The 19,358-nt window shown below is 41.0% G+C and overlaps 1 protein-coding gene across 2 annotated transcripts in view; it reads left to right on the top strand.

Annotated features, from left to right (window-relative positions):
* Window positions 1-19,358, top strand: part of LOC149262256 (Lycopene beta/epsilon cyclase protein) — a 638,941-nt gene that overhangs the window by 105,628 nt on the left and 513,955 nt on the right. For both annotated transcript variants that reach the window (XM_089423779.1, XM_089423775.1), the window contains exon 5: window positions 16,549-16,654. In XM_089423779.1, coding sequence (XP_089279905.1) covers window positions 16,549-16,654 — 106 coding nt within the window. The remainder of the gene's footprint in view (window positions 1-16,548; window positions 16,655-19,358) is intronic.

Genomic DNA, 19,358 nt, shown 5'->3' with positions numbered 1-19,358 from the left:
CCAGGACCCGGACACCTTACCCCCAAAGACAGACTTTCCAGTCTAAGGGGAAGGACGTGAGGATTCCACCTCCAAAGGGGAATCCAGGACGAGTACAGCTTGATGATGATGCCAGGAGGGAGCTAAAGAAGAAGCGATTGTGCTTCACATGTGAGGACCCGTGGGCACTGGGACATAGATGTGCTGCTGGCAAATCACATTTTATTGAGGTCTTCTCTGAGAGCAGTGAAGAAGACGATGACGAGGATGATGCGGAGGCAGGAGATAGCCATGCTGTACAGGGACCTTTACCACCTCCACCACCAGCAGTAGGAGGTGCATCATTTGCACCCACCAGAGGGGCCCTTGCAGCATTGCGAGGAGTTCCCAAGTATCTGACGCTACGCGTACGAGGGACAGTGCGTGGCCAGCGGGTATCAGTTTTGGTCGACAGTGGGGCGACCCACAACTTCATCGATGCACAGATGGTTGAGCGGAGAGGTATACAGACAGAGAGCTTCGATGGGTTTTCAGTCTTGGTCCCAGGAGATCAAACCATGACGTGTGCTCGTTATGTTCTAGAGCTTTCAGTGACGATGGGCACCTACACTTTGACTGACCACTTTTTCGTGGTCGATATTCCGGACACCAACATGATATTGGGTGTTCAGTGGCTTATCACTCTAGGGAAGGTCACGACAGATTGGAAGACCCTAGAGATGGAGTGGGATGATGAGAAGATAGGGAGGCATGAGAAGATACGGGGACAACACACATATCCGCCTCAGACTGTTTCGGCTCATCGGATGGAGGCAGTCTTCCGAAAAGGGGACATAGAGTGGGCAATAGAGCTGCGTGCATCAGAGGCAGGGTCTACAGGGCAGACGGTACATCCAGAGATACAATCTATCCTTGATCGGTATGCCATAGTGTTTGGGGAGATTCCACCAGGACAACCACCAGATCGGGGGTTTGAGCACACCATCGAGCTAGAGCAGGGCATACAGGCAGTGATCACCACCCCCTATAGGCACCCCAAGGCCTATCGTGATGAGATTGAGAGGGCTATCCTGGAGTTGCTGACTCTTGGGCACATTCGACCGTGCACGAGTCCTTTTGCTTCTTCTGTGGTGTTGGTGAAGAAGAAGGACGGTACATTGAGGATGTGCATTGACTACAGGGCCCTGAACAAGAAGACCCTGAAGAACAGATACCCCATACCCAGGATCGATGAGTTGATGGACGAGTTGAGAGGGGCACGTTTCTTCTCAAAGATTGATTTGAGATCGGGGTACCATCAGATTCGCGTGAGGGAGCAGGACATTCCCAAGACTGCCTTCAGGTGTCACTATGGGCACTTTGAGTTCTTGGTGATGCCTTTTGGGCTAACCAACGCCCCAGCTACATTTCAGTCATACATGAATCACATTTTCCGTAGTCACTCGAGGAAGTTTGTGTTGGTATTCTTCGATGATATTCTTATTTACAGCAGGACTTGGGAGGAGCATCTCCAGCACAATGAGACAGTATTGCGTATCTTACAGGAGCAGCAGTTCTATGCCAAAATCTCCAAGTGTGAGTTTGGGTTGACGGAGATGTTATATCTGGGACACATCACAGGGTGGACGGAGTGAGGGTCCACGAGGAGAAGATCAAGGCCATCAAAGAATGGTCGGAGCTGAGAAACGTGACGGAACTTCGAGGATTCATTGGCATTTGTACTTACTACCGGAAGTTTGTCAAAGGTTTCTCACAGCTTGCTTCACCCCTGACAGATTTGACGAGGAAGGAGGCATTCAGTTGGTCGGACACAGTGCAGTGAGCCTTTGATAGGCTCAAGGAGGTTATGAGTAGCTGCCCAGTGCTTGCATTGCCAGATTTTATGCAGCCATTTGTTTTGGAGTGTGATGCGTCGGGAGAGGGGATCGACGTAGTATTGATGCAGGGAGGTCACCCTATAGCCTTTGAGAGCCGAAAGCTCCTTCCGCACGAGAGGTTGTATTCTATATACGACTAGGAGATGTTGTCCATCATGCATGCATTGGCTAAGTACCAATAGTATTTGGTGGGTAATAGGTTCAGGGTGAGGACTGATCACAACAGCCTCAAGTTTTTTTTGGAGCAGAAGCAGCTACAAGAGAGGCAGCAAAAGTAGATCAGTAAGATCCAAGCATATGACTTTGACATCGAGTATGTCAAGGGTAAGCACAACATGGTAGCAGATGCCCTTTCTCGTAGACCAGCCACGTTGTCTCTTATTAGCTTGGATACAGACTGGAGGGCTCGACTCTTAGTAGAGTACTCCAAGGACAGGTTTGCATGTGAGGTTCTAGATGGGCAGGTGGCAGATGACAGGTACAAGGTGGTCGATGAGATCATCTATTAGAGGGACTAGATCTTCTTGACTGAGGGGTCTCAGCTCAAGAAGAAGATACTCCAGGCATCACATGATTCACCTTTGGCAGGACATCAGGGGTTTACCAAAACCTATAGGGCCATTAGAGAGAGGTTCTCATGGAAGGGCCTCAAGGAGGACGTACTCCAGCACATTTGGGAGTGCGATGTTTTCCAGAGGAACAAGGGAGAGATGAGCCATCCCGTGGGTTTATTGCAGCCTCTTCCCATTTTGGAGGGGAAATGGGAGAGTATTTCGATGGACTTCATCACAGGATTGCCCATGGTACAGGGCAAGGATTGTATCTTTGTCGTCGTTGATCGACTGACAAAGTACGCACATTTTTTTGCCATATCCGCACACTATACAGCAGCACAGGTGGTCGAGCTGTTCTTCAGGGAGATCTTCAGGCTACATGGTCTTCCTAAGACCATCGTTAGTGATAGGGACAACCGTTTCATGGGCGGGTTTTGGCAGGAGCTTTTCTGGTTGGTGGGGACGGAGTTGACACCGAGTACCAGTTATCACCCACAGACGGATGGGCAGACAAAGATAGTTAACAAGTGGTTGGAGGGCTACTTGCGTAACTATGTCAGCGGGCAGCAGCGAGCATGGCTGAAGTGGCTGCATCTGGGGGAGTACTGCTACAATACTTCACATCACATGTCCATTGGTATGTCACCATTCTATGCCTTGTATGGGTATCATCCTTTATCTTTTGTTGATGTGATGTTTGGTGATAGCAAGGCTCCTAGAGCCAAGATTTGGATCCAAGAGAGTCAGGATATCCTCCGAGCTCTCAAGGATAACATGGCTACAACGCAGAATCAGCAGAAGCTGTATGCCGACAAGGGTCGGGTGGAGAGACAGTTCGAGGTAGGGGACATGGTCTACCTACGATTATAGCCATACCAACAGTTGTCACTGAAGCAGAAGGGGGCTGAGAAGCTCAAGCCCCTCTTTTATGGGCCATATAGGGTGATACGAAGGATTGGACAGGTTGCATATGAGTTGGAGCTGCCCCAAGGCAGCAAGATTCATAACATTTTTCATGTATCATGCCTGAAAAAGGCATTGGGGCAGCAGGTGACAGTGACAGATGAGCTACCATCAATGGATGATGAGGGGCATTTGGTATTGCAGCTGGAGGCTATCATTGATACCAGGGAGAGGCAGCTGCGGAGCATGACGGTCCGGGAATTCTTGGTAAGGTGGAAGAATTTGCCGGATGAGGATGCCACTTGGGAGAGTGAGAAGATCTTATAACATCCATCACTTCAGCTGCTTGAGGACAAGCAACATTTTGCCGGGGGAGACTGTAATATTCCTAATTAGCCATGGCTAATTGGAATATTCAATTTTTGCCTTATATATTTATTTGTAAATAAAAAAAGTGAGGAAGGGGGAAATAACTCACTTTTAGAATAAAAAAAGTCACTTCCTAGTAGCACAACGTTGTGACTTAAAGGGGAGCCAAGGGGGCCAAAGGGGGACGCGGAAATGGAGCCCATGCAGACACATGGAGGAACTGCGCAGGAAGGAAAAAACACGTGGCAAGAGGGGAATCACGCAGGAAGAGGTGAGCCTTGGGATTGCGAGAGGCAAGGGCTAAAAAGAGAGAGGAACCCTTTCATTTGGATCATTCAGTTATGAGCATTTGTGATAGTCATTTCGACTTAGAGCACGCTGGTTGTTTAGCTAGTCTGCAGCACTGTTTAGTGCATTGAGTGTCTCCTTTCAGAGATCTCACCCTTAGCCTCGGGGGACTTTGAGTGCCTGCTCGGGCAAGGTATTTCCATTGGCATTTCAGCAGTAGATACATCAGCAGTTTTATCAGCATTTTGGAGGACTGCGCAACATTGAGAGAGGGACGCAGTTCTGGAGGACTGCGCAGCACTGAGAAAGGGATGCAATTTTGGTTTGAGGGTTGCAGTAGGATTTGTGCTGAGAGATAGAGCAGGGGATCAGCCCTTGCATCTGGAGAGTTTTTGGCAGGGGTTTCAGGCAGGTTTCTGGAGTGTTTCCTTCAGTGGCAGCGCAGAGCATTGAGGGACTGCGCAGAACCCCAAGGGGGTGATTTTCGGGGGTCAGCCATTTCAGAAAAGATTTCTGGGCTTTACTGGGTTTTTGAGTAGAGTCCGCTTCCAAAGTTTCAACCTTTTTTGAGGAGGGGAGCAGCCCCATATCCTCATTTGATTTATAGCAGCAGCAGCAGCACAGCAGTTCTCCAGCAGCTTGGACGCAGTTCAGAGAGGGGCCATTCCTTTGCTATTCTAAGTGTATTTCTTCACTTGCCTTGTGCAAGTCGAGATGCCATCTTCCTGATCACCTCTTGTACTCATTCTATTACTCAGTATAATAAAATGGCTTAGCATTCTCTCTGCATTTCTTGAGTATCTGCTTATGGCTTTATTGTTATACGTTGCATCATTGTTATTTGTATCTCTTGGGCATTCTCGGCTATTATACCACTTGTGTGTTTCTCTTATACTCTTAGACAGAGTCTGGAAAGGGCTAGGTAGCCTCCGGATCTCGTCCTCTTTTCAGAGGTGACATCTGGTAAATGCCCTCCCAGTCCATCTCTGGTTGGAGTTTGCTTGTGTTTGAGGTATATTCCTGGTAAGGGATATTACAGCATTTGATATTGAGTTAATGTGAAAAATTGAAGTAAATTGCTCTCAGCATAGAACATACCTAAAATTAACACTTTCAAAAGCATCGGGAGGATTTTCATGGGGCAGACTAGTGTTGAGAAGCTGAATATCTGCTTCTGAGAAGAGGTATTACTGCCGTGTAGAAATCTTTGTTGGGTGAGCCAGTTTGGCACCCTAGTTGTACTCAAGAAAGCTGCTTAATAATAGAACCCTTAGAAATGTTGCACCGGTTTTCGCGCATTGGGTTTTTCCAGGGACGATTGTCCAAAAATAACGGTGTCCCTTGTGTGTTTGTCTATTATTTCAGTTGATGATCTGTATATGAGTTAAGGCTGCATTTTTTTTATTTTTAATATTTATATGGTTAAATAACTTGTTAAGGAATAAACAAGTAGGTGAAATAAACCTGATAATGTAGTAGGAATTTCTGACGTGTCAGAATTAGAAATTTCAACATGGTATTGGAGCATTGCAGATCACAGGAGAACTGAAGGCACCAGCAAAAATCAAAAAATTTGCAGCAGAGACAGCTATCCCGAGAGACAGAGTTGTTCCTAAGCAGAAGGCAATAGAGAAGGTGTGACGCAGAGGGCTTGCATCATCATTTCGAGCCAGAGAGAGGGCCAGCACAGAGTCAAAAGAGGCTCACAAAGAGCCACGTCATCCTACTCAGTTTGGTAGGCTTGACGCAGCTGGCTAGAGGAGTGATTCAGCCATTGTTGGGATTGTGCAGAGCTGAAAGGCTCAGTTTCTTTAGTTGCTAGGGCATAGGGAGCTGTAGGCAGATTGTGGATTAGGAAGCTGGTGGGGTGTTATTGCTGTTGAAGTAGAATAGTAACTAATGGGACAAAACCAAGGTAGAGGGAGTTGCTGCCTTGATGGATTTCTAGCCAAGAAATCCAGATCCGAGTTGCAGTTGCAAATAGAATCAGAGAGGAGTGGATCGACAGTTGGCGGGAAGATTTCTAGCAGGGAAATCGAGACTTAGAGGGAGTCTAGGAGAGAACTTCCAGGAGGGAAGTTGAGACTCAGAGGGAGTCTAGAAGAGGAGTGGAAATGGCAATGAACGGACTGAGGGATCAGGACAAGTTGGACGGGCCTCCAACTTTGTCATCTTGAAGGCCAGGATCCTATCTGTTCTGGATAGACATCACATCAAGGTCTTCGCCTTGAGAACTGTGGCTATCCCAGTCGACCCAATTGATAATGAAAAGTATGAGGATGCAATGGTGAAGGCAAAGTGCATAATTCTTGATGGGATCAAGGATCATGTAATACTGCATATTGCCGAGAAGAACACAACAAAGGAGATGTGGGATACCTTGTTGACATTGTATCAGGGCACTTCCATGCGGAGGAAGATGCTGTTGGAGAATCAACTAGGGTCGTATCAGATGCAAAAGGGGGAGCAGATAGATCTATACTTCAGCAAGTTGCAAGAGATTCGGGCATTTGTGGGACAACAAGGAAAGAGGAAGAAGAAGGACATCTCTAAGGTGAAGTGCTTCCATTGTGGGGAGCTGGGTCATTATGCAACCCAATGTCCCAGGAAGAAGAACAAGGGAGAGGATTTTGACTCCAAGGAAGCTTCGGCTAAGGTGAAGAAAGAAGTCGAGATGGATGACAACTATGCCATGAGTGCTCATGCACCTCTAGAGAAGAGGTGGGGAGGCATCGAGCTGTAGTTAGGAGGACTACAAAAGATGAGGGGTAGGATCCTTGATGTAATAACCCCTCCAAACCTTATTTTAAAAACGGATTTGATAAACTTTATACTAAAAATAATTATGAATAAAACCTTGTTATAAATATAAAGTTTAAACTTATAAATATATATATATATATATAAATATTAAACATCATGATATTAAAGTTTATATTAAAAGGGGATATAAAATATCAAACCTTACATAAAGAGGAAACGCAAGCATGACATATGAGTAAAGTACAAAATCTGATTCTGAAATGCATGCGGAGGCGTGTCAGGAGGAAGAAGAGCGGTGGCCGTAAGCAGGAGGGTGGCCACCGCCAAGCCTGCCATTATAAAATCACTAATCTGAACCAATCAAGGGGGGAAAAAGAAACGGAGAAAGGAAGGCAGGAGCTGAAATTAGGAGTTCAGACCAGAGGACTAAGAATTACCAGTGGAAGAGCTTTAACCGGCCTGAGGTTCTGGGCACGGGGGTAGTAAGCTTCTACGAGTAGCTTACTGGGTTGAGAAGCCATCTGCTCAATCTGGCTGGGAGGAATTGGTTTCCCGGAAATTGGATCAAATTAGCCACAACATCAACAACGACACCAGTTCAGTAGCAGAATCAACTGCAGTAAGGTAAGTACAAATTTAAAATCTTTAGTTTTCCTATAATTCAGTTCTGGTTATTGTAAATGGTCATTACACTTGAGGTACCCAAACTCTTGGATCATATTTGGCTATGGGAGCCCCGAATGACAGTAGCAGGATGACAGATGTCGGTGGAAGCAAGATGCGGATGGAGCGACAAGGTAGTGCTAGAGTGCAGAGGTCTGTAGCAGCGGTGGAGGTTGCAACAGTGCGAGAGGCACAGAGGTGGTTGCGGCAATGCAAAGAGGCACAAAGGAGGTTGTAGTAGTGCAAGAGGCACAAAGGAGGTTGTAGTAGTGCAAGAGGCACAAAAGTATCTGCAGCAGCGCAGAGACAACAGAGGGAGCACATGATAGCAGCAGAGGTAGCTTCAGCGTCAGGAGGCTTCCAGACTGACAAGGAAGTCAATAGTTGGGTAAATTAGTTACTTATTTCTCAGTAACTGAGTTACAGTGCAAAAGTTAGCAGTGGTAGTGTTATAGGCAGCATGATGCAGCATGTTGAGAGGGAGCTGTAGTACAAATGTAGCAATGGCAGTGGCAGAGCCATGGGCAGTGGTACAAGAGGCAGCAGTGCAATGGATGTTGTGCATCAGGCCAAACATCATCACAGGTACGGGTGTTGTTGGATCATTGTGATGTTTAGAGTTGGAGCATTACTAGAGCACATTCCTTGCTAAGAGGGAGTGTTGATTTGTGGTAGCATCGGATGTGCTCTAGCCATGAAAATTGGTGGAGAGGCTAAAGCACATGAGATCTCCAAGACCCAGAAATGGTTTGGTGAAATTCCACCCGGTTAGAGAGATATTGAAATAATTAATATTTTTAATGGGGTTCCTAAGTCTAAACTTAGGAAAATTAAAATATTAATGGGTATTAATATAAGAGTGGGTGAGAATGTTCTAAATGACATGGGTCAAACCAAATCTAATCTTAGCCATTGATTAGGGACTTAATCTCAGCCGTTTAAGACTCAAGAGGAAAAGTATAAGAGGAGGCTTGAGGGTTAGTTGGAGATACACCAAGATTGATCAGTCAGTTCGATTTTCTGGAGTGGGGTTTGCTGAGAAAATTCGAACAAGTGATCTGAGTTGTAGTGAGGGGCAGTGAGTACATAGTAGAGAGGTAGAGATAGTGCCAGAGGGCCAACACAGTGATTGAGGAGGCTACGCAGAGGCAGCAAGAGCCATGCAGAAGCAGCCAGAGTCTGCGTAGAGGTTGAGGGGCTTGCGTGGGTGACGCAGAAGGCTAGAAAGCTGACGCAGAGAGGCAGAAGGCTGACGTAGGGGGTTCTAGAGCTACGTAGAGGCTAGCAGCGCTGACACAGAGCCTTGGAGAAGCGTCGGGAGGATTTTCGTGGGGTGGACTAGTGCTGAGAAGCTGAATATCTGCTTCTGAGAAGAGGTATTACTGCCATGTAGAAATCTCTATTGGGTGAGCCAGTTTGACACCCTAGTTGTACTCAAGAAAGACGCTTAATAATAAAACCCTCAGAACTGCTGCACCAGTTTTCCTGCATTGGGTTTTTCTAAGGAAGATTGTCCAAAAATAACGGTGTCTCTTGTGTGGTTGTCTATTATTTTAGTTGATGATCTGTATATGAGTTAAGGCTGCATTTGTGTTTATTTTCAGTATTTATATGGTTAAATAACTTGTTAAGGAATAAACAAGTAAGTGAAATAAACCAGATACTGCAATAGGAATTTCTGAGGTGTTAGACTTAAGAAATTTCAACAAAAAATAAGTTGGAGTCTATAGTATTAAAGGATAAAATAATTCAACCTTGTGCAGAAAGGAAGGGCAAGGTTGGTCCTCAAGCAAAGACAAAAATAATTATAGTTAAGATTCAATACTATAGAAAAATTTTGGAAGCTCATATCACTGAGAGATGGAGGAATCTGAAGAAAAGGGCCAAGGAAAGAGGGAGTAACAAATCTCTCCTATAAGTAAGATAGTATCCCTCACAAAAGGGTCCTATCATAAGCTCCTAAGTCTTGTGTTATAAGATATGACAATGATAATAAGATGCATCATGGAATCTTGGAAGCATTAGAAACAAGAGCTCGTAACATCTCCATTGAGATCATGAATAATAAAAATCCATGGCAGACAACATGTAGGATATATAGCTTTTGGAACCTCAGTAGGAAAGAAAAGAGGCATCTAAGGCTCATCATACAAAAAGAAACATCTGCCAATTGGGGATATACAAGATCCTCAAAATTCTCTGATGAAATCCTCATCGTAGGATTCACTAATCTAGAGAGGAAGCAAGTGTTTCAACAAGAACTCCAACATATGGAATCCATGAGATAATACTGTGATGACATGAAGCAGATCAAGAGGTTGAAGATCTCTTCAATCAAGGAAGCTGCTGGAAGAAGCCGAGATGACCTACAGATAAAATGAGGTATGTATGCATGTATTTAATTTTATAATATCATGTCATATGGTTGCATGTAATATATATCATCACTTCTATCTTAAGAAGCATGATCAAGAGAGAAATGATCTCCTCCTCTGAAAAGATGCATAAAGGCATAAGTCACAGTAGATGAAATTGACAACATATGTCCTCATATGAGGTATGAGGTAGTTGACTAAGAAACTCTGATTGAAAGCTCCTAGAAATGTGATGTGCGAGGAAGGAAGAGATCGTGAGATATGCAACCATGATGAAGGCAATCAACATCCAATAGACCAAAAGGATTTGACTAGGAAATCTCCTGGAAGGATATGAAGGCTCTAATGAAAGTCTAAGAAAGAAGGAGACCCTTGACAATGAATAACTTTAGCAGATGTGTTAACATGTATGCAAGATGCTGATACCCACAGGAAGATGTCAAGATGAAGAGCCATCCCGTAAGGTACTATTTGATTTAATGTTATGCTTTGATTTCTTGAATAATATCTGGATGAGTTCATGCAGGGCTACTGGAACAAGAGTTGTAAGTACAAGTACAACTAGCATTCATGTGGTGGATGGAAATCCTTGAAAGAAATAACGATGAAGAAGTAGCCATATGACGAAGGTTCCAGATATGTATCAAGAAGGCCACTTTCCATGAAGAAAGGAATGATGTGATGAACCAAGAAGGAAAGTGATGGATGGCCTATGCCCTACAAGAAAGAAGCTCAACTGAATTTTATGACATCAAGGAAAGAAGTTGATCAAGCAACTGAAGGACCCACGAAGAAGAGGCTGCTGATGAAAAGGAGAATTCCTTTATAAGAGGGAGCTCTCACAAGTCCCTGATCAAGAGGGAGTTTGAATTAAGATCACCCCTGATTACTTAGGAGTGACAATTGTGTTTTTCCATGTCATGTGTCATGCACTAGGCCAAGACTAACAACCGTAAGTCTAGATGAAGGCCATGAATGGAAATATAGACACATGATAGACACAACATTCTTGTCTTCACTTAGGAAGAAAGAATGGGAGGATTGGGTAATCATCTGCATCCGATATCCTTTGAGGATGTGTAGGGCATCCAAGACAAGAGTAGGCATGAGGATCGATATTCTTTGAGGAATGGGAACCCAAGATAAGAATAGTCCTAGAAGGTCATATTCAGTGAACACCCGGGTGGGTATGTACCTTGAGATACAATGATGAAGGTGTCTATAAATCATTGGTCTTGCCAGCATTGTAGCTCATGGTCTTGTGGAGAGATGGAGTTGTTAGTCAAGGCCTTGCACTATGACAATGCTAATTGATATGATGCTATACAGATGGGATTACCAATCCAATTCTTCTTATGAGAAATTCTTTAGATTGAGAATAACCAAGTACCATTGTAAATACCTCCCTAGTTAAAAGGGAGTGTTGAAGAAAATGTAACTAAGTTCGGAATTTACAAATGTAATTTTGATCTTTGTACTTGTCAAGAAAAAGAAATATTATTTTGTGAATTATAAGAATGAATTTCTTGCTTATTTCTTAGGAAAGTCAAAGAGTCAATGTCTTGCTCTTCTTGAGCTTATATGAAATGTAAAAGAGTCAACCTAGTGTCTAGATCAAAGCCCTCCAAGACAAGCACCATCTCCTTAAAGAAGGCAACAAGCAAATGAATAAACAAGTACAATGAAGTCAACTAAATGAAAACACAGTGATCTCCTTGATAAGTCGGTCTGACTTATGGCTCACATGTCAGCCTTGTCGTCGCACAAAGTGTCTACGCACTGCGACAACGCTCAGAGTAAGGGTTGTCACTCTAATCATTAGTCACTCCGTTTAGACTCTCTCCTAGACAAGTCAAGGGGGGTAGTCCCTAAGGTGAATGGATGAAGATAGTCTGTGGAACACAGGTTCTAGGAGATTTTAAGAATGAACAACTTGATGAACTTAGAACAAGTCTTGGTCAATTGAGATAGATAGATTAAAATAAGACACAACCACAAGATAAAATTGATTATAGACCAGTGCCTTTATATTGAATTAACCATAGACTAAATAAGAACAAGTTAGCTAGAGCAATCAATAATGTGGCAAAGCGACGATCATGAACAATTAAATGTAAAATGCTCAAAAATTTAGCATGCAGGATAATCTAACAAAATTCTCTCTCTCCAACATTCAATATGATTTAAAACATTTATCGCCCCTGACAATAGAGAAATAACTACCACGAAAGGATGCCAAGGAACTTTAGTTTAACAATTTAATTATTCCTTAGGCAATTAGTTGAATGTGGTAAATGAAGAAATCAAAATCTTTTAATGTGACGGAAGTAAAACGAATCAAAGGGTTAAAAAAATTTAAAATTTTAATGGGCCATAGGCCACATTAAAATATTAAATATGAAAGCACAAATCCCTTTTTAGTTCATTTTATTCTCAATCCCACAGTCACTAAAAAAAGTTTAGATTTTTTAAATTTTTAAATTTTTGAAGTCTTTATGTTTTTTTTAATGAATATTTTTTAAATGTTTTAGATTTTTTAAATGAAATAAAAAATTAATCAAGATGAAATGAAAAAAAAAAAAAAAAAAATCAAATTAAAACCAAAAATAAATGAAACCTAACCAAACCTAAAAAAAATAAAAACCAAACCTAAATCTAACATAACTCATAATAATACAAATGAAATGAAAATGAAAAAGTCGAATGGCTTGAATGTTGTGTGTGTAGGTGTGGAGAGGTTCGGCGGTGGACGCAGGAGGCTCGAAGGGAGACAGAGCCGCGGGTTAGGGAGTCTACGGAAGCGAGTTCGATGGCAGTAGGGAGCAGGACGATGATAGCAGCGAAATGGAGGGAGATGAGGCAACTGTTGATGAGGAAATCACAGGGAAAGAGAGTCGCAGAGAAGGATGGAGGATGCGGGCTGGCAGAGGGAGGAAACTTGTTTGCAGGTTTTGAAGGGAAAGGCTGCGGATAGGCCGACGGGAGAAGGAACTCAGACAGTTTGCAGATGGAGAGGAGGGTATGCGAGGAGGAAGAGCAGAAAGGGAAGCAAGTTTGGCGTGGCTGCGGATGGAGGGTTTGCAGCGGCGATGGAACAAGACTGTGCTAAGAAGGGAGACCACAAATTATAGGGAAGGAGATGTAACAGTGCAACAGAAAACATAGAAGAGAGAGTATGTTGTGGACGTGGGGGTATGGCAGCAAATGGAAAAACGCAGGAATGAGGAGAAACCCCAGGAAACAGATAAATTCGATTTTTTTTTTGGAGGGGGAAAATGCAACAGACAGAAAGGAAAACAGTAGCCCAATAAAACCCTTAAAAATTTCCTAGACATTTCTGACTAAGTTGATATATTCTACTTCATATTATTAGAGAAACCCTTATAAAAATTTCCAGATTAAAAAAAAAAAAATTTCAAACCCTTGGACTGCAAAATAATGCCTCTACAAAATGGTATTGAGGCTAGATCTTACCCTCCAGGGCCTGGATTTGGCTTCAAATCAAACTTCTCCTTCAGATCTGCAACTTGTACTTGAAAACAAAAACAACCTGAACCTAGATATACAAAAAAAACAAAAAACCCCAGAAACCCAAGTCAAAAAACTAAAAAATTTAAAATTTACAGATCTATACAAAACAATGGTAGATCTATCAGCCCTGAGGAGTATGAGTCCAACTCCACTCCCAGATCTGATAATCTAAAGTTCTCAATAGTCAAATCTGATAATCTAAGGTTCTCAACAACCAGATCTGATATTCTAAGGTTCTCAACTGGCAAATTTATCAATTTCCCACACAAAAATTAAATTTTTAAAATTTTAAAGGAGGTGCTTAACTCAAAACCCTTCGTATATCACACATAAAATCTTATGATAAGTCCAGAGCTAATTTAGCTGGGCTCTTCAGAAAACACAGATCGGGAGTTGGTTGGTTCAACTGAAAATTTCCCCAAACGCCTGAGGATCTAAAAAATTCAAGATTTTCCTGCAAAATTCAATCCAACCATTAAAATAGAGCAAGAAAATGATAATAAAATTAAGATAAATAGAGATACCTGCTATTACATTCAAAATTTAAAGTATCACTTAAACTCCAACGACTGAGTAAGATACCTGTACTCAAATCACTTTTCAAAAGCTATCATCAATGGCTTAAAAAAAGTTTATGCATGAAAACAACACATCTTACAATATTTCCATGAAGAGTAACACAACAAAATTTAACCCCAAAGTCTTTCTTTATTATCTAGGAAAAATTTACACAAGAGCTTTTTGCTTAGCACACGACTCAGAGATCAGATGGATCAACTGACAAATGAACTTCTATTTAAAGATAAATCCTCCAACGGCTAGTTCGAGTAATCCTCGTCAAAGTAATCTCGACCGTTGATGAAGATTAAAATTTCTTTTAATCTCATTCGTCGAAATATTTGCATTAACTCAAAAAGTAAATTTTTGAGTTAATTTCCCCAAAATTTTGACTTTGACTTAACCCTAGGGATCAAAGGTTTAAAATTTATCAAATAATTAATTTACCTTAGTCCTTGGGCCTCTTAAAATTTAATTTTTAAGGACCGACAAATTTTGCCGTTGGAGAATTTAAACTTACCTAGGACCTAGAATTAATTAAATTTCTGGGTTAGGATTTTAATTAATTTTTTTGGCCAGAAAATTTAATTAATTAACCTATGAGGGGATAAATTATTTTTCCAATCCTCAAGATACTTTACATCATGATTTTCATATTTTTTACATTAGAAGGGAGAAAACACATTTGTAATAGACCCTCACAGACTACCCATTTCTGCAACACAAATATAATGCAATAGACCAAGCAATTTGTAATAAAATAACCTAACCAAATAGTTAAGATTATTCCCAAATCATTTTTACATAGACTCAATCTATAACACTAGGACTCGCCTAAGATCCCAGTGACAAAATCCATTCCTGCTTTGGAGTAAGACTGAAGGAAAACTCCGCCGACCATCCGAGAATGGATCGGTGAGACAAAAAACTTCCTAGAATGTAGATCATCACCAGAAAAGTAGGTTTACTCAAGTTGTTACATACATGACACGGTTCTGCTGATATTATTTACATCACTTGAATTGTGTCTCCAAGGGCCCCATCGATTTCTTCTTATAGTCTCTCATTGACGAATCAACGACCATGATCTAATCACAATCGATGGCTAAGATCATCTTGACTCCATCAAGTCACTTTTCTAGAAGACACTAGAGAGAAATTAACTCATTTCAACTGATAATGATTTATTAACCCATTTCCCTAAGTTATGCTTAGGAAAGTAATTAAAATTGGTTAATAAATCTAATGAAGACATTTTCCCTTTATAAAATAATTGGGCTTGGAAATATTCCAATTCTGTTCCTAGCATCATTGACACTTCTTGAGACAAGAACACCTGTCTGAACTACAAAATCTAACATAAAAGGCTGCATGATGTTCTTTCTATCTTGAAGTAAGACAATTCCTCACATGCCAATGAATGAAGGCCAAAGGGGAATCCAAGTGAGTGCTCCAACATAAATAGAAATCAAACATGTCAAGATTAATATCATTTGCCAAAAATAATCATATAAGGGCATACAGCAGCCTCCAAACAGGATACCTCATCATAAGATATAGCTTTTGAAAGGGATAACTCCATATAAAAGTATGTGTATGGGGGGCATTCAACCAAAGTGAAGAATTAACAATGAAAAGGTGTTGTCTTAATGTCAAACAAATCTCCAAGTGTTATGGCGTTCCCTGAAAAGAGCCTCTGATCATACAATACCCATGCAAGGACCAGATCACCATAGAATAATTTGTAGAAGTGGAGCTCCCTCTAGAAATGATGAGAAAGTATAACAAGCATAATACTACAAGGCTGAAAAGATCCATGTGACTTATGGTGCTCGATCACTAAGTCAAGCATCTCATGAAAGTCAATAAAAAATACCAACTAGAAAGTTGATGCATTGTTGAAAAATATGCAATATGAGAGGAGCGCCACTACATAAGTCATGATAACCAATCTAACATGAAAGAGAGATGAGTCTCCTTAGTCAAAACCAATCCAATGATAGCATAATACTCCTAGCTAATCATATGTAGCCCTGGGTCCATTGGATGCTTTGTTATTGTCATGCTGCAAACTTGTCTGTCATGAATAAAGATTGAACATAATCAATACATAGGCCTTTGTAAAACAAAGCATGACTCAATGGCCATCACATTGCTAGTGTAACCTGTATGGGCAGGGTCTTCAACATGATCAAATACCTCATGCTATATGGGGGGGTAATAGGACACATTGGTATTCTTTGTTATTAGCTTTAGGGTATATAATATAGTTATGTGTTGACTCTGTGAGAATCTTAGTTTTCCTTAAATAAGATAATACCACATGCCAACTTTTCTTATAACCTTTGCTTGAATATTTGTCAAGATGTTCTATTATCCTACTTGTAATCAATTTCTTCTTGAAAACCTGAAACAAAATTTAATGCTTTATGACGAACATTTTATTTACTTTTGAAGTTTCTTTTTCTGAAAGTCTTGAGGTTGTCTTGAAAGTAGCATTTATGCATAGTATTTTATAGTTGTCTAAAAATAAACAGAACACTTTGATAATTATCTCTAGAATTAGCTTACATCAAATTGCCTAGAGGTTTGTCAGCTTTTTCTTATTCTTTTGGCCAGTAAGTATGCACTAATTTTCAAATTGGCCTTCACTAATGGAGAATTAATTTTGTGAGTGGATGTTGGCAGGCCGATGCAGCTTATTGATCTTGTCAAACAACGTTTTCTAAGTTCAGGGGGCATTCTTTTTGAAGGTCACGGGGTTTCAAATATTTGCGTATATGATGATGCTACGGTAGGCTTCTAAATTTTTAAATTAAATAAAACATAAGTTGCCCATGTGGGTGAACAAACATGCCTAGAATAAGACGTCCATTATATATTTCAAGTTTCTAAAATAAGTATTTGAATCGTTCTTTTCTCTATAGAGATATGGATATCAAAGTTCAATCTTCCACAATTGCAAACTTTTAATCATTGGTTCCCCCAGCATACAAACATAGACATAAGGAGATAGAGTATAATTGTAGTATGCATTGTTTGCACTATTAGCCAACTAAAGGAAATGCTTATTTGTATGCGATGTTAGTCTAATACAATTCAAAACCTCCCCTTCAACAATCTTGGTTGTTGCCCCTCAACCCCAACGATTTATCGTAGAGTATATGGGTGATAATGAAAGCATTACAATGCGTCAAGATTTATTTTATTTACAACTTGTTTTCTTTTAGTTCATTTCTTTTGAAAAGTATGTCTTATATTTAAGAAAAATATTTACAAGCATAATTGCAAAATGCAGAACGGTATATACATTGGACTTCACAGCTTCTTCTTGAGAGCTACTAAAGTAGAAAGAAAAGAACAATAATCCGTGTGATCCAAAGACTGGCATCTTTAATCAACAAAGCTCCTTTTGCCAAAAGCTAATGACGAACCTTATCTTCCCATGAAAGCCTAAAAGAAAACAAACAACTAACCTTTTGCTTGAAAATTGATTTACTCCTGAGGCTCCACAACACAAATAACACTATGTTCCATAGGAGAAAGCATACCAGATAAGAGCATGGCCATTGCCAAACAAGGTAGCTTGCTAGTGCACTTTGCCCTAAAGTAGCTTTGAGTGATGATCCTTGAACCAACTTCAACAATGTTTGGCAAACTGATGTTCTTGAGAGACATGGTTAATGGTTTTTGGGTGTTGACAAGCTGGGATAGGCCATCTGACAGACCAGCCTTGGCCAACCTAGCCTTAGTCAAGGTTCTCTGATAAATGACAAGCCAAGAAAAGAACCCTTAACTTATAAGAAAGGTGTATAGTCCATACACTATGTTACCTCTCAAAATTGCACTTTAAGCGCTAAGCCCAAAAACACAAGGGGTAATGAAGAAAGGCTATCCGCTATCACTGCTGTATCTCTGTAACTATATTTAGGGTGGGTTTCCTCCAACACAAGGGGGGTATCCTTGAGATTAGGATTACTAAGTCTATGCAAATGAAGATTCAAATATAGATGGAGGATTAGACTTAGTGAAACAGAAATATAAGATGATCTTTTCAAATCAATGGAGGACTAGGACCAATGCCTACCAACTTGGGCATATGGAGTGACGGTGCTAATTTTAAAGGGATGTTTTCTATTAATTGATTAGGGTAAAATAGAGTTGCAAAACCATGCTACAAAAAGCTCTAATTTAGTGTTTTATACTCCAGAAAACTGCTTGGAGGGCCCTTCCAAAGGTGGGCCTTGTTATAACAAAATCTAACACCTAGTGCAAAGCCTCACTAGGTAGCCTAGACAATGAGCAACACAGGGGAGTGTTTCCATTGTCACCTTAACAACTACTCCCCTCTCTTTAGTGAATGACAAAATCCAACACAAGGGAGGTGTTGTCGCCCAATTTGTATGGGAGAATGCGACAATGACTCAGGAAAGGAGCTGTCACTCTGATCCCCAACCCTCTCCATTCTAGTTGTCTACCTACAACAGGCTATGGGGGGTATTCCCTATGAAATGTGAAGATGAAAGGCTTATTGGGAACTGACAAGCTCGGGAGACACAATTGAATGGCCTAACAACTTGGTTAATGATGATTTTCCAGTTTAATTATTAGCATGATTATATTAGATTACTTGAAAGACTAGTGCCTTATGGAGTCAATTCACTTGCAAAATATAAACTAGCTACCAAGTCACCGGATGAACAGTCGCTGCTTAGGGTGCACACTATCCTATATGTGATGTGACACCTAAAACTAAGTGAAATACAAACTCTTGGTTAATTTTTAAGTTAGATGCCTATCTGATTGAAATCTTTCCCTCAGCTGTTTTGATGCTAGTCTTAAGTCTAGGTTGTGGAGAGAAACCTAGGAGAAGATAGCAAAGGCTATTTGAATTTCATAAGTCTAATATTTAGAAGTACTTGTTCTTGCAGGGTTCTCTTTTTACATAATTTATGCATAAGTTAAAATATCAAAAAAATCCTTTATATCTTTTGATCTTGTGCTTTCTTGTAATGTTCCAAACTTAAACAAATAGTGATATACAAAGGCCAATTCGATTTTTGCATAGAAAAATTAAACTATCAGCAAATATTCAATACACAACAGAAATAGGAACCAACTGAGCCATTTTATTTATTAATGGAGCAATGTACAATAGTATGGAAAGAGCACCTGGGATTGCCTCAAGGGCAAGCTAGACAGAACCTAGGTGTCGACAATAATCCCAAGTGCTAGAAAGTAACTACTCCTCTAAAGCTCTACGCTGTCTCCTAGTTACGACAACTGCTGGATGGAAAGGAGGTGCAAGAAACCCTGCCTCCGATGCTTGGAAAATGATGAAACTTCAACCACAAACTCCTTGGCTAAAACCCAGAAAACCAAGAAAGGATTTGGCCTGGAACCAACCACCCAAATTTGATCTCCTCTATGGCCTACGCCCTCCAAGCAGCTTCAGCGAAACGGCCTGCAAGAAATGGCCACAAGGTCTTCCTCCCAGC

Source organism: Pinus tabuliformis, chromosome 6 (assembly GCF_031772625.1).
Source record: "Pinus tabuliformis cultivar Carrire ecotype Pingquan chromosome 6, CPIR1, whole genome shotgun sequence".
Taxonomy (NCBI): Eukaryota; Viridiplantae; Streptophyta; class Pinopsida; order Pinales; family Pinaceae; genus Pinus; species Pinus tabuliformis.
Note: the sequence above shows the minus strand (reverse complement) of the source record. Positions and strands in the feature narration are given on the sequence as shown.